Below are 15021 nucleotides of genomic sequence, written 5' to 3'. Positions count from 1 at the left end.
CCTAGAGGAAAAGAGGAAAGGGAATGGAACAGAGGTGAGTTAAAGTGAGTTCACCATCAGCAGAAATTCCAAAAGATTCAACTTAGGTAGAAGGCAGGTGAGCACACTCAGAGGATCTAAATGTAAATATGTAGATAAATCTCAGCCAAAATGGACTGTATAAGAAAACTTCAACAATAATGATACTATCTTAGATATTTTAAAGAATAGAACTAAAGTATTTTTCTACAGTAGAAGTGGAAGTGGAGGGAAGTGGAATTAAATTGTTCTTAGAGATCAGTGTGTCCTAAGGATAGGGATACAACATAGAGAGGAGTAAAGATTGATTAATTTCAAGCTTTGACAAATTAAGAATGCTTGTTATAATTTCTAGGGTGGCCACTAAAAGAATAAAATTAGTTTGTAACTTTCAAATTAATAGAAGGAAAAAAAGAGCTAGGGGAAAAATAAGTTCAGAAGAAAGCAAGGGAAAAAGAAAAACTGAAATACCTAAAAGTAAGTACAAGTAGAAACCACACCATAAGTTAGAAATAAAACATACAAGAAATTACTGTAATTGTAAATATAATGAAAGTCTGAAAGTAATCAGATCATCAAGGGAGACTGAATGAAGTAAAAGAAAACCAAGGAAGGAAAGTCCTATATTTTTTCACTGGTCGCTTAAGTTACCATCTTTTTCAGTAAGAAAGATGGGAAAAACATGGCAGCTACCCAGATAAGGTATGTGAGAGAAAGAAGTCAATGCTGGCTTAAAATTCATGAGAATTCTAAAGGTTCATTACTGTCTTTTATTGCTGAAACCTTAAAGTAACTCAGTTTTGCCTTCTGTTCCCAAACAAAAGAAGAAAGTGAAAGAAAGTGAAGTCGCTCAGTCGTGTCTGACTCTTTGCGACCCCATGGACTGTAGCCCACAGGCTCCTCCGTCCATGGGATTTTCCAAACAAGAATACTGGAGTGGGTTGCCAGTTCCTTCTCCAGATCTTCCTGACCTAGGGACTGAACCCGGGTCCTCCACTTTGTAGGCAGACGCTTTACCATCTGAGCCACCAGGGAAGTTTTAAACAAAAGAAAATAGATATAAAAATTAGTTTTTTAAAAAACATGGTAAGTGCCATGGAAGTCAAATTAAATAGCTTATGTTTTCTAAAAGCTTGTACTTTAAGGAACATGCGATGGATTTTTTAGGCTTAATTAAGTGGATAAATGCATAAGCCAAATAAAGTACCAATCAGTACAAAGCTTAAGATCATTTCAGAAGGAAACTGTGTTTTAAGAAGGGACAAGAGAAACCTGTGGGTCTTCTCATTTAGGTATGGAAACAGATGAAAGTTTTTGCATCTCTTCCCAGAAGGAAGGATAAGTTACTGAGTTGTTGGCTTTAGAAGGCGAGTATAGAGATTTGACAGAAGAATAAAGTTGTTTGTATATTGATAGTCCCTCCTGTGATAATGGTCCTCTGACTCTCTGGATTCTTTTTGCAGAGAAGAAAACTCAGATCATTCACCAAGCAGCTCTGGTGTCTAGAGGGGCATGATGGCAGACACAGAGTCCAGACACTTAGTCCATTCAAAGGGTTGGCCTTGGGCAATCATGTGTAAACAAAAGATAAAAATCAGTGTGATTAGCACCAAGGTAGGTGCTTATTACTAGAATTGAGGAAGTAAGTGGAGAATATTCTTATGAACAGGTGACTTATGAACAGGCTTCAGATAGTTTTGTTATGAATTTTCCATAAGAAATAAAAAGGATCTTAACAGTGGTTTAGGAAAGAGCTTCCCTTGGGGTATATTGTCATAAACATCATGGTTTCAATCCTCAACCCTTATGGATAAATCTTTGAAAGTTAGTCTTTTTCTAGTATGCTGCGAAACTAATTAGGAAAAGCTCTCCAAGGTTTATCATTAGGCGAAAAAAAAAGCAATACAATAGAAATGAAATACTAATAGTCACTTGGAAATGAGTTGCAAAGTGGATACTCCAGCTTTCTGTCTGGTTACCAGTTATTTGATCTGTACTGATCAATACCACACATCCCCTCACCCCACCCCCCACTCCCTCTGTAGCTTAAGTAACTTCAAGGGTACATTTAAAAATATTGAAGAACTGAACTTGGCTATACCTAGCAATGCAAATATTCTAGTAGTTAATGGGTTATTATTTTCATGTACATATATCACTTTCCAATTTCCCAAGAATTATAGTAGAATCAAATATACTTAATTGCACTGAACATCTTTCCTTGATTAATTAGGAAAATCAAGTTTAGAGGTTAAGTAAAGGATGTAGACAAGCTTTAGCTAATAAGTATTAAAACCAAAGTTCAAACACAGGGAAGCCTAGAGATATCCACCTTAAAAATTTTTACTTTTAGTCACTATAGTTACCTTTTTATACATCTAGTATAAGCACTGATAAATGTTAATGATTTTGGAGGTTTGAACATTAGACAACAGAGTTTTCCGCGTTAGAACATGAGTCACCTTTGCTAACAATTCATTTAGGCAGCTTTAGAAGTAAATTACTCATTTGGCTAGTATAAGACAGCTAAATCTGGACTGGGCTTATATTTTGAAAAAGAAATATTTATATGTGTGTATATATATACACACACATAATCACTCTTTTTAGTGATTATTTTGATTCAACTTGAAAGATTTGTTTTTTAGCATAGCAATCTGAAGTATAAACTTGAAAAAATAAATGTACATTTCTTAAATGGAAATACTTAGGAACACATTTAAATTTAAATTATTTTTTCTTCTAAAAAGGCAGAAGAAATTAGAAGTGGCTATGGAAGAAGAAGGATTAGCAGATGAAGAGGTAATGTAAGCTGTAATTACTGTGACTAACACCTCTGTTATATACCTGAAAGTCGCTAAATCGTAAATGTTCTCACTACAAAAAAAAAAAAAAGCATTTAGTTATGTGACATGATGGATGTGTTAACTGACTTTATTGTGGTCCACATTTCACAATATATATTCACTTGTATCAAGTCATCACATTGTGGAAATTCCCTGGTGATTAGGACCCCATGCTTCCACTGCTGGGTATCTGGGTTTGATCCCTCTTTGAGGAACTAAGATCCTGTGGATCACATGGCATGGCCAAAAGGTGGGGGGAAAAAAATTACCACATTGTATACCTTAAACTTACACAATATTATATGTCAATTATCTCTCAATAAAAAGGGGAAAACTATAATAACTGTAACTGTACAAAAGCTACCCAGTGGCTTTTTCAAGTATTAGCGCTAGTGATAAAGATTCCTCCTGCCAGTGCAGGAGACATAAGAGAACACGGGCTCGATACCTGGATCAGGAAGATCCCCTGGAGAAGGGAATGGCAACCCACTCCAGTATTCTTGCCTGGAGAAGCCCATGGACAGAGGAACCTGATGGGTTACAGTCTATGGGGTCACAAAGAGCTGGACATGACTGAAGTGACTTAGAATGCACACATGATCTTATAATTTAGATAGTGTGGGTTTAATATTTGAATGTGGTCTTCTTACTGTGTTGCTATGATGGAAATCTTTGAAAGGGGGAAGCTTTTTTTTTTTTAATTCTAATAACATATATTCAGAGAATAGTATCTACAGTATTCTAGGTCTGAGGAATAAGAAAAGAGGGCTCCAAGAAGAATCAGTTAATTGCCAAATCTTCTTTAAAATTTTCCTGCATGTTTCTTAAAACCTCCTGGTTCACTAGTCTGATGCCAGGAACCCAGTCATGTAAATGACCGTGTGTTTCACCTGAAGACTCACTGCCCCCAGTTAGTCTGTCTTGCGTTCTCAGCCATGTTCCCAACCCCAGTTTTCCTATACACTGCAGCCAGGGTTACCTGTCAAAAACCAGATCTGACCAAGTCACTCCTGTTTAATACCCTTCACTGGCTCCCATGTTTTCTCAGGATAAGGCCAGCTCTGCAGTGTGAGTGGATATACAAGTCCCTTTATAATTTGGCTTTTGCTTCCCTTTCTCTCACCTTATCTCCTGTCACCCCATCGCCAGGCTGCCCAATGGGATTGAATTATGTTCATTTCCTCACTCCTGCCTGTAGGCTTTCTTCTGTGCATCTCTGCTGCTTGGAACTCTTCCTTCTGCCTGCCTGAGTTCCACTATTCTTCAAGATGTTTCTGTCTCTTTCTAGACAACACGTCCACTGGGATAGTACACTATTCTTGTCCCTGAGGCAGCCTTAAAACCATCTTCCCAGGGTAGAAACTCTGTGACATCTATTCAGCATTACATGATCCGGGCTGGCAGAGGGCTGGGATAAATATTTGGTAAATAAATGAACAAATGGACAGTGGATCTCTCCCTAAAGAGTTTATAGATAAGAAGGAGAGAGTACCTGTGTGTACGTGTACGAATAGGTATACATGATAGAATGTGGCAAACTTTGAAAATATGGAGGGTTTTTTTCCTAGTTCAGGGGATCAGAAAACGTTTCACGGAAGAATCAACAGTTGATTTGAGTCTTAAAGAAATAGGTAGAATTTACATGATTGTTAAGAGGTGCATTCAAAGTAATGAATATGTGCAGAATATTGCACTTTAAAAATGAACTATATGAAAGCAGATGTCCAAAGGCCAAGCATAACAAGAGAAGCTGGTCACATTGGTTTCCTGGGGACATTTAGTCTTTTGATCTAATATATTTTGCATATTTAATTCACCTTTTTTTTATTTCCACGAAGAAATAGATTTTTTTTTTTTTGCCTTGTTCTAAAGATTTTCGCCTCACAGTTTATCTTTTAATAAAGAATACCACTTTTCACTTTGCTGAAAGAAAACAAGACCACCAGCCTGATTATACCAGTTTCCCATGACTGGCACTGGGGTGGATGGAGGTGGCCTGGTTTCAGGGCGATCCTGTTGGCCCAGTGAAACCAAGTTCTGCTTTTCAAGAGAAGCTGGAAATCTGGACTTCTATGAAATCATTTGCCTTTTTAAAATATTGGCAAGTTATTAGAATGATTTAAAAACAACTCAGGGGCCAAATTAGATGCATGTAAGCATTGAGTATAGCCTCTCATCCACACCAGGAGGTGCTAAGTACGTCTAGAACTGTTCTCTTTAATTCTCTTTAAATAACTCACAGAAAATGTGAGATGATTTTACCCCTAAAAGTTCTCAGTGGCCTAAAATAACCATGTATAAAACATCCAAAATTTTCAGTGAAGATATTAGAATTCCACAAATGCTCCTTCTTGGGCCCCTTTCTAAGCCCTAGTCGGTCACAAATAGACACGATCTCTGAAAGAATGTAGTGTGCTGAAACTATCTTTATGTGGGGTGGATCTTTTCAAAGTAAAGTTGTTTTATAAAAATAAATTCATCCTTAATGCATTCTGTAATAGAAACTAACTTGTGAAATAGTTTATGAAAGTTAGTTGTGAAAACTAAACCGTATATAATGTGGCCATGAGAAGCATTTATAAGAGATGAAGTTGTTACCTGAAGTATTCCATAGCTTAAAACTTCTGTGTACACTGTCTTCTACAAAAATTGAGCACCCTGCAAAATGAGCGTTTGAGGAACGCCCATTTGAAGAGGAATGGAGAAAAAAAAAGAAAATGGTGTATTTCTAGTTTCATCTCCTTTTAAATCCTGTCTAACATGGAATACTCTTTACTGTAAGGGAAAACCAAACTGCACAAGTTTAAGCTGCAAGAGAGCCTTGAAATGTTAAGCCTGCCCATAGATTTCTGTTGTCTTCGAGAGGAAAGAATATGATTACCAAAAATATGATTACAACGTTACTTGCTTTCCAAGATGACTTGATTTACACAAGTTGTGAGCAGATATATCAGCATGCTTTTTTCATCAGTTTTTTAAGAAATGTGAACTTGTTTCAACTCTCTTTGGACTACAACGTGGACTTTGATATTTGATATTTGATAGGTTTTTTGTTTTTCAAGTACTATGACAGTGTCATAGGTGATTTCCCTTCTTCATAGGATTGTAGAGTCCATACATTATGATCTCCCTTTCACCATTTAAAAGCCGTCTCCTGACTACATAAATGTTGTTTACTTACTACACTACACAACCTGTCAAATAGTGATAAGCATTACGTTCTTTGACTGCCTCTCTTGTCTGTCGACTTTGAGCATAATTTATGAAATTGTGATGTGGTCTTTTCCATTCAGCTTAGACAAATTTCTGAATCTTCATCCAATTGTACATTGTTAAACCCATAAAACCAGAAATCCAGCCTGCCTTTCAGAATTCTTATATTTAATCATGCATGTAATTTTTAAAAGGGGCTTTTGCTTCTTTGAAAAATGGTGTTATAGTGCCACCGTGTGGCCTTTTTAAATTAGAGTCAGAATTTATAACAAGTTACTTCTGAGCTATCCTTTTGTTTTACTAATAATTCATTTTTCAACATTATTGATTCAAAAGGCATTTTTAAACAAAGAAAGTCTTCACTATTTTCACCACTAGTGTGATTTCATTTAGCTGTTTTAAAGGTGTTTAGATTGAAGACATAATTTCCTGATTTCATCTTGTAGACTTTGTTAGAAGTATCAAAATTCCATTGTGTTGATGATGCATCCTTGCATATTTCTAATTAATAATTCACTTTACCAATTTGGAAACAGTTGCACACAGGGGTAGGAAGGGTTTATTCAGTGGTTATATCTTGAACTACATTTAGGAACAGTGCTTCTGAACTGTTTCAGTCATTTTGACTTGTTTCTTTCTCTGCATGTTTGATAGGGTTCAGTTGAAGATGAACTGGAGCTTGATTTTTTCACTGATTTTGTTTGTTACCCATTCTGTGTGACCTCTACTATGTTGTTGTTCTGTTGCTAAGTTGTGTCCAACTCTTTGCAACCCCATGGACTACAGCACGCCAGGTCTTCCCTGTCCTTCACCATCTCCTGGAGTTTGCTCAGGTTCATGTCCGAGTCGGTGATGCCATCCAGCCATCTCATCCTGTGCCGTCCCCTTTCCTCCTCCCGTTAATCTTTCCCAGCATCAGGGTCTTTACCAGTGAGTCAGCTCTTCATATCAAGTGGCCAAAGTATTGGAGCTTCAGCTTCAGCATTTGTCCTTCCAATGAACATTCAGGGTTGATGTCCTTTAGGATTGATTAGTTTGATCTCCTTGCTGTCCAAGGGACTCTCAAGAGTCTTATGTGACCTCTACTAGGTTGAGCTAATTTGACATAATTCTATGTCAAAAAGCAGAATTTTGTTTCATGAGGGGAAGGAAAAGCAAGGTTTAGAACAATTAAATAAATGCCCATTCCTGGTGTAAGCTTCAGGTAGTTCATAATTTTTCTTTAATAGTATTTTTTGTAATCTTTGTATAATGAATTGTGAAATTCTTGACTTGGATATTTTAAAGGATTCTTTGTGTAATTATTTTGTTGTTGTTGCAGTTTCATATTTTTAAGAAGTTATATGCCAAGTCTCAAGCACTTTATGTAAAAAATCTGCCCAAGAATAAATTCTACCATAAATAAGTCTGTATGGAAATACTGCTGCTGTGTTATTTCAGTGTCTGAAGTCTCAGCTGCTGTGAGAGAGCAGCCTTGGAAATTAGGGAGTTGACACAATTCCCTAGTAGATTTGTTAACAGTAAAAAATGAATATCAGAAATTATGGGACTTGCCCTGTGGTCCACCAGTTAAGAATCTGCTCTCCAATGCAGGGGGCACGGGTTTGATTCCTGGTTTGTGGAATTAAGATCCCGCATGCTGCACGATGCGGCCAAAAGAAAAATAAAGAATGCTATTAGCATTTCCTAAAGTTTAATTTTTGTTTTTGAATTAAGTTAATATATAGATGAAAGAATATGTGGACTTGTTAAGATGAAATATTTAACAGAGTCTGTCTCAAGAATAAAGATTTATCAATTGTTAAAAATTTTTAAATGATTTTAAAAATTATTTTATTTTTTACATGCTCAATGAATGTTCAACTTTGGTAAATAAATTGTAGCACGAGTATATAATATTTAAGATATGTTACCTTCATTTTAATATGTCACTTCTTTTAACACTATAGGCTTCCTTTGAAACAATCTGATTTTAAAAATCGTCTTCCTAAAATGTTCTTTTTTAATAGAAAAAGTTACGCCGATCACAGCATGCTCGCAAGGAGACAGAGTTCTTACGGCTCAAGCGGACCAGACTTGGCCTGGATGACTTTGAGTCTCTGAAAGTTATAGGAAGAGGAGCGTTCGGAGAGGTGTGCTTCTTTTTTAAAGTCGCTGTTATTGAAAATATGTATCTTAAGATAGTAGCTTCATATGTAAGTAGTGTAATGGGTTAAAATGTGTATTAAAGTAGTGTAATTTTAATAGAATTTCTAAAATAACCAGCAACAGCAAACTACAGCACTGCTTTCTTTAAAGGAGCCTACCTTTCACCCCTAAATAAATAGCAGTGACAGAAATTTGTGCTATAATTTTTACATTCAAGGTGCGGCTGGTCCAGAAGAAAGATACAGGCCATATCTATGCAATGAAGATATTGAGAAAAGCTGATATGCTTGAAAAAGAGCAGGTAAGAGTTCTTTAGCACATGTAACCAAAGGAACATCCACTGGCGAGGTGTTAGAGTAAGTGTTAAAACTGGGATTTTAAGAAAGAGAAAGCTACACATCTTACTACTTGATTGATTATAGATTTTTTGGTAGCCTGTTTCATTGTTTCTCTCTGGTTAAAATTTCTTCCAAATTCATAATCTAGCTTGTGTGTTCAAGCTGTCATGACAAAATACCACAGACTGGGTGACTTAAACAACAGAAATTTCTTTTCTCATAGCTCTGGAGGCTGAAAGTCCAGGAGCAAGGCAGGGTTTCATTTCTGGTGAGACCTCTGTTCCTGGCTTGCACACAGCAGCCTTCTCACCAAGTGCCTACATAGCCTTTCCTTGGTGTGTGCAGAGGGCAGAGAGTGACTCCCTGGAGTCTCTTCTTATAAGAACACTAACCCCTCCTGCTTATGACGTCACTAAACCTACCTCCTTAGAGGACCCCGTCTCCAAATCCAGTCATAGTGGGGTTTAGTGCATCACCATAGGAATTTTCAGAGAGGACACGAACCTTCATTTCACAGCAAAATACCTTCTTCTCTGACTTCAGTAAAAGTAAAGGACAGTTCTCAGCACCCTCAGTCCCTGTTATCTATCAAATAAGCAAACCAGTCTCCTAAGAATTTGCTGATTTTATTACACATATTTCAAAATCTGTAAAGGGCCCCTCTTGTGGCTTGGATGGTAAAAGATGTGCCTGCAGTGCAGGAGACCCAGGTTTGATCCCTGAGTTAGGAAGATCCCCTGGAGAAGGGAATGGCTACCCAGTCCTGTATTCATGCCTGGAGAATTCCATGGACAGAGGAGCCTGGCGGGCTACAATCCATGGTTTACAGAGTCAGAGACGACTGAACGACTAACACTCTAACACTCAAAATCTGTAACCCCTCCAATTGTACTCCTGAGCTCTCTCCCTCTTTCCTGTGACTTGGTGGAATTTTGGGGTGACCAAGAATCTGAAGACATCGATTGTTGTTGTTCCATTAATTTATGCATCCACCTGAGTAGACATTGTTAGAACCCTGAGTGAGTATATGTGCTAGTCAAAGACTCAGCAGTGTGAGGATGCAGAGGGAGATGGTGCCTCCCTGGACCTAAAGCTGAACTGCACTGTTAGTCCCACCTAAACTAACTTTGTTATCATAACAGTATGATCCTGATTTTTCATTTAAATACGGCCCAATTGAATTTTCACTGCATTATTTCACTTTATTTCTGTTCCATTCATTCAACAAGTATTTATTAGGTGCCTATGATGTGTCAGATACTATTCTAGGTTCTGGGAATACAGTGATTAACAGGCGAAACCTAAATCTTATTCACTGACAGTTGTAGGGGAAATGAGCAGACAGCTGTTTGAAATAGTCAGGTCTGCCGAGTACTATCAAGACAAATTTTACAAAAGGATAAAGTGATGCAGATGACCTGGCTTTAGGAGAAAGAATTAGATGAGGGAAGGTTCTCTGCAAAGAGAATATTGACGAGAAAGAGTGAGACCTATAATCAGGTAGAACGAAGATCCAGAGGCTCTGCAACAAAAAGAATCTTGGTCTGTTTAGAGATGGAAAGAAGCCACTGCGGCTAGAATTCAAGGAGGGGAGGAGTGGTGGGAGATGAAGTGGGAGAGGGAGGCAGGGAGCAGATCACACAGAGCTTTGATGGTCGAGAAATGGTGTGTGGGTCCCACTCCAGATGCAGTGGGAAGACACTGTTTTGCTTAAATGAGAATTGATGTGTCTGTTGGATGCTTGACAAAGATGGCTTGCAGGCAGGACAAACAAGAGTTGGCGCAGGGAGAACACTTGGGAGACTGTGTAGCAGTGGCAGCCAGGATGTGACTGTGACTTACACAACAGTGCGTGCACGCTCAGTTGCTTCAGTTGTGTCTGACTCTGTAACCCTATCGACTGTGGCCCACCAGGTTCCTCTGTCCATGGGATTCTCCAGGCAAGAATATGGGAGTGGGTTGCATTCCCTCCAAGTGATCTTCCCAATCCAGGGACGGAACCTGAGTCTCTTATGTCTACTGCGCTGGCAGGCAGGTTCTTTACCCCTAGCACCACCTGGGAAGCCCTGCACAATAGGACAGGGTTACAACAGTAAAGTGGAAGAAAAGTCGCAGATGAAGTGTATGATCTCATGGAAGAGCCAGCAGGATTTTCTGAGCCGTACTCTATATTGGGAGGGAGAGGAGGGGCAAGGACCGTGAGAAAAGAGGGAAGAATCAAGGATAATTCCCAGAGTTGTACCTGGGAATGGGATGCTTGATGGTGTCATTTTCTAGTGTAGAAAAGATGGGGAAAGCAGGTCATTCCTGACCACTCACTCTCCAGGAAGACAGGACTCTCTGCAGACAGCCTGCTTTCAGGATGAGAAAGTGACAGGAACGTCCAGAGATGCGGTGGCAGGGGTTTTGTTGAACACAGGCTGATCTACAAGGAAAAGGTTAGAAGGCAAGGGAGGTCAGATATTGAGATGTGTTCGAGAATTACAGATAATGATGGGAATTAACATCTGGGTCAAGATGTAGAGCCTCCGAGATTAGGAGATAAACGGGAAACTTCTAACTAAGCCATATGGGATTAGTCCTGGATTGAGTTTTAGAGGAGAGACTAAAGGCAGAAGTGAGTTCCAGCCCATAGTCTTTACGTAACTGGCCACGTGTGGCTGCTGGCACTTGAGTGTAGTTAGTCTGAACCGAGATATGCTGTGCAAAGGAAAATGCCCTACCAAATTTTTGAAGGCTTGGTGTCCCCCCTCCCTCAAAAAAAGAGTATAAATAAGTAGCTCAATAATTTTTCTGTTGATAACATGCTGAAATGATAACATTTGGATATATAGGGGTTACAAAAACTGTATTGTTAAAAATAATTCCACCCATTTCTTTTTATCTTTTGTGTGGCTACTAGAAAACTTAAAGTGACACGCATGGTTTGCATTTATTTCTGTTGGGCAGCCCTGGTCTAGAATTTTTGCAGAAGAATCTTCACTGTAGTCCAACATCAAGTCTGTTTTGCACTTTGGGGTTGTTTTTTTCCCCTATATAAATTAATCTGCTTTTGTCATCATTGAATTTCATTTTAGAAAATGTTTTTCCCACTTAATTCTAATATATTATTATTTTAAGTTTTTATCACATTTACTTGAATGCTAACGACTCTGCAAGATTAAATAGCAACTTATCTCCCCGCTTCCCTGGTGGCTCAGAGAGTAAAGCATCAGCCCGCAATGTGTGAAACCCAGGTTCAGTCCCTGGCTTGGGAAGATCCCTCCCCTGGAGAAGGAAATGCCAGCCCACTCCAGTATTCTTGCCTGGAGAATTCCATGAACAGAAGAGCCTGGCAGGCTACCATCCTTGGGGTTGCAAAGAGTTGGACACGACTGAAGTGACTAACATATCTCCCCACTGTTGTGGTTCCAGATTGCTATGCATGACACTTCCTCTACTATAGAAACCTAGGTCCATTTTGAAAACGTGCCTGTAATCTGGCTTTAAGGTACTTAAAAATGATTAATCAAGCCAAGTTAATGATGTCGTTATCTTGACAACACCAGAGGCAGCACCAGAGTTTGTTTTCCCTTTACCATCTCAAAATGCTTTTTGTAAAAGGTGGTAGGTAGGAATTTCAGTATAATTTTTCACTTTATGAAACAGGTTTAAAAGAAATTTTAAGCTTTTTGATGCCAGAAAACAGGTTTTTAATGTTTATTCTTGTGCGTTGATTTTGATCTTAGAGCATTTACTGTATCAGACCGTGATACAGTAATCTCAGTTATTTTAAGCAGATCATATTTTGTTATCAAGAAAAGGTTTACAAAATCTGTATCCTCATGTGCTTTAGGCCAGAGTCCATAATGGCGCACAATGAAAGTAGCAAAAGCATAAAATCAAATATTCTGTTGTTAATCAAATTTGAAGAAAGAATGTATAGATGTATCAGTGGGAAAACATCTGAAAATTAACTGTACCAACCCCATAAATCACTCAGTTCATAAAGTTTTTCAGTCTCCAAAATATTCATTTAATAGTAACTGTAGTAATTATGTGTCTGACAAAAGTCAGTAGCAAAATCCCAAAAAGTTATATAAGAATTTGCTGTAGATCATGTTTTTGGATATTACAAAGGTTTATTATAATAAAATAATATAAAATTATTATAAATGTTTCAACTTCTTAAAACAACCTAGTAGTTAAAGGCCAAGTTAGGCCCTTTGTTGGACTGGTAACAATTAAAAATAGTTTGTTGAGCACCCTGACTTTGTTATACCAATCATAGGGCATTGCTAACTATTTAACTTTTAATAAAAGTCAGACCAGGACCCTAAATTTATTTGACGAAGCCAAGATCCTTGGTTAGGTGAAGGTTCTGGTTAGAAAATCCTTAGACTAATCATTTTTCTATCTGAAAACTCTCAGCTTCCCTTTGTGACCCCACCTCTTCAGACCTAAAGATATCAGCTAAAATAAACTGTTTCCTGAACTTCTTCATGTTTAATGAGAATATGGTAATTGTTAAGAAGTAAGCTTGAAAAATGTGTAACGTGTTACAATTATTTTTTCAAAATACATTCGTCCAGGTGGCCCATATCCGAGCAGAAAGAGATATTTTGGTAGAAGCAGATGGTGCCTGGGTGGTGAAGATGTTTTACAGTTTTCAAGACAAGAGGAACCTTTATCTAATCATGGAATTTCTCCCTGGAGGTAAAAGCAAACGTAATAGCAATGACAGGCCAACACAAGCACATCTTTATATCTAACTATGATTTTATTGATTATATAAATAAGTAAGCTAGGGATATTTTATACCTCTGGCTCTGAGGTTTTACACAGTCATAATTTTCTAATCATTCCTCCCACGATAATACTAATTTGAACCGCAAATCAGATTGTTTTGAAGAAATGATAAAGTTGGCACATTTTAAATATTATTATTCTGTTTACTATATATAATTTTTTAGATCTTTGCAAGTCTAGAGTTCAGAACAAGTCATCAAAGAAGAAGACAGACAACCCAGTGGGCAAATGATAGGCAGTGTAAGGAATAGAACTCTAGTTGGTCTACAAAAAGTAAGAAAATGTTCCGCTTTACTCATATTCAGGGAAATGCAAGTTAAAACAAGAATGAGATTCCATTTCATATTCAACCATCTGATTGGTAGAAACATTAATAGTCTGATGAGGCCGTGGGGGAAACCTGGCCTCTCATCTGTGCAGAGGAATCTCTGACTCTTGGGGAGAGCAGTTCAGAGATGCCAGGAAAGTTAAAAAGGCATGTGTGCTACAGTCAGGGATTCTTCCCCACGTGTGCACAAGAGGCCTCATAGCAGCAGTGTCATAAGAGTGAAACCCTAGATGCAAGGTAACTGTCCATCAGTAGAAGAATGGATAAGTAAAACATGGCATAATTATGTCATTAAATATTTTACAGTAGTTAAAAGTCAGGAGCTGTATTTGTTTCAACAGTAAGATCTCAGAAATTAAGAGAGATTAAGCAAGCTGTGGAATTATATGTACAGTTGATATCACATATAATTTTAAAAACCATAAAAAGACTCTAAATTCATAGATTAATATATATGCATCTGAAAACATTTCAAAAATAAGCTGGAAGAATACACACCAAAGCAAATCCATGATAATGGCAACTCAACAAAAAGGGGAAGGGGAATGGAATGGAAACAGAAGATGAAGAATTTGCATGGTATTTTTTTTTTAAAGACTTGAAGCACCATGAAAAATATTAACAGTTGTCAATTTTGAGTTGTAAATTTACCAGTGTTTCTTCTTTGTCCCTTGTAAAAGAGCAAAATTTCCTGGGAACAAGAATGTCTAGAAGTGACCCTCTTGGTGGAATAATGACCTATCTTTGTTGGCCCAAAGAGTGCTGAGTGCTTTTGAAACTCGACTTTGAAAGGATATATCCCATTTCCAGATCTGCTTACATGCATTCATTTTCCCGGTTTGATATCTTTTCCTCAGCAACTTATTTCTGGATGTTGAATGGTAGATACTATATCATGATCAGTTCTGCTGTGATTTGATTTCACATATTTTCTACCTTAAAACCATTACATGTCATGAAACTTCTCCTTAATGAGACTTTTTTTTATTTGGCCCTAGAGATGGTTAGAAGTACTCTGGGTGGATCATAAAATGCAGAAATGAGGCTTATGTTGTATATTACAAAGACATCTTTTACAAAACATTCCCCCTTTTGAGATGTTACTAATACAGGGTACTTACTCTCCTTTACTTAGGTGACATGATGACATTGCTAATGAAGAAGGATACTTTGACAGAAGAAGAAACACAGTTCTACATTTCAGAGACTGTTCTGGCAATAGATGCGATCCACCAGTTGGGTTTCATCCATCGGGATATTAAACCAGACAACCTTTTGTTAGATGCCAAGGCATGTGAATAAACTGGTGAATTACTAGGTCACTGATTGTTTTATGCTGTAA

At 37.7% G+C, this 15021-nt stretch overlaps 1 protein-coding gene across 6 annotated transcripts in view; it reads left to right on the top strand.

Annotated features, from left to right (window-relative positions):
• The window catches only part of STK38L (serine/threonine kinase 38 like), an 82031-nt gene that overhangs the window by 56353 nt on the left and 10657 nt on the right, over positions 1-15021 (top strand). For all 6 annotated transcript variants that reach the window (XM_069585512.1, XM_069585507.1, XM_069585508.1 and 3 more), the window contains 5 exons: positions 2769-2820; positions 8087-8209; positions 8443-8526; positions 13135-13258; positions 14815-14969. In XM_069585512.1, coding sequence (XP_069441613.1) covers positions 2769-2820; positions 8087-8209; positions 8443-8526; positions 13135-13258; positions 14815-14969 — 538 coding nt within the window. The remainder of the gene's footprint in view (positions 1-2768; positions 2821-8086; positions 8210-8442; positions 8527-13134; positions 13259-14814; positions 14970-15021) is intronic.

Source organism: Ovis canadensis, chromosome 3 (assembly GCF_042477335.2).
Source record: "Ovis canadensis isolate MfBH-ARS-UI-01 breed Bighorn chromosome 3, ARS-UI_OviCan_v2, whole genome shotgun sequence".
NCBI classification, from domain to species: domain Eukaryota; kingdom Metazoa; phylum Chordata; class Mammalia; order Artiodactyla; family Bovidae; genus Ovis; species Ovis canadensis.
This window is presented reverse-complemented; position numbering and strand designations above follow the sequence as displayed.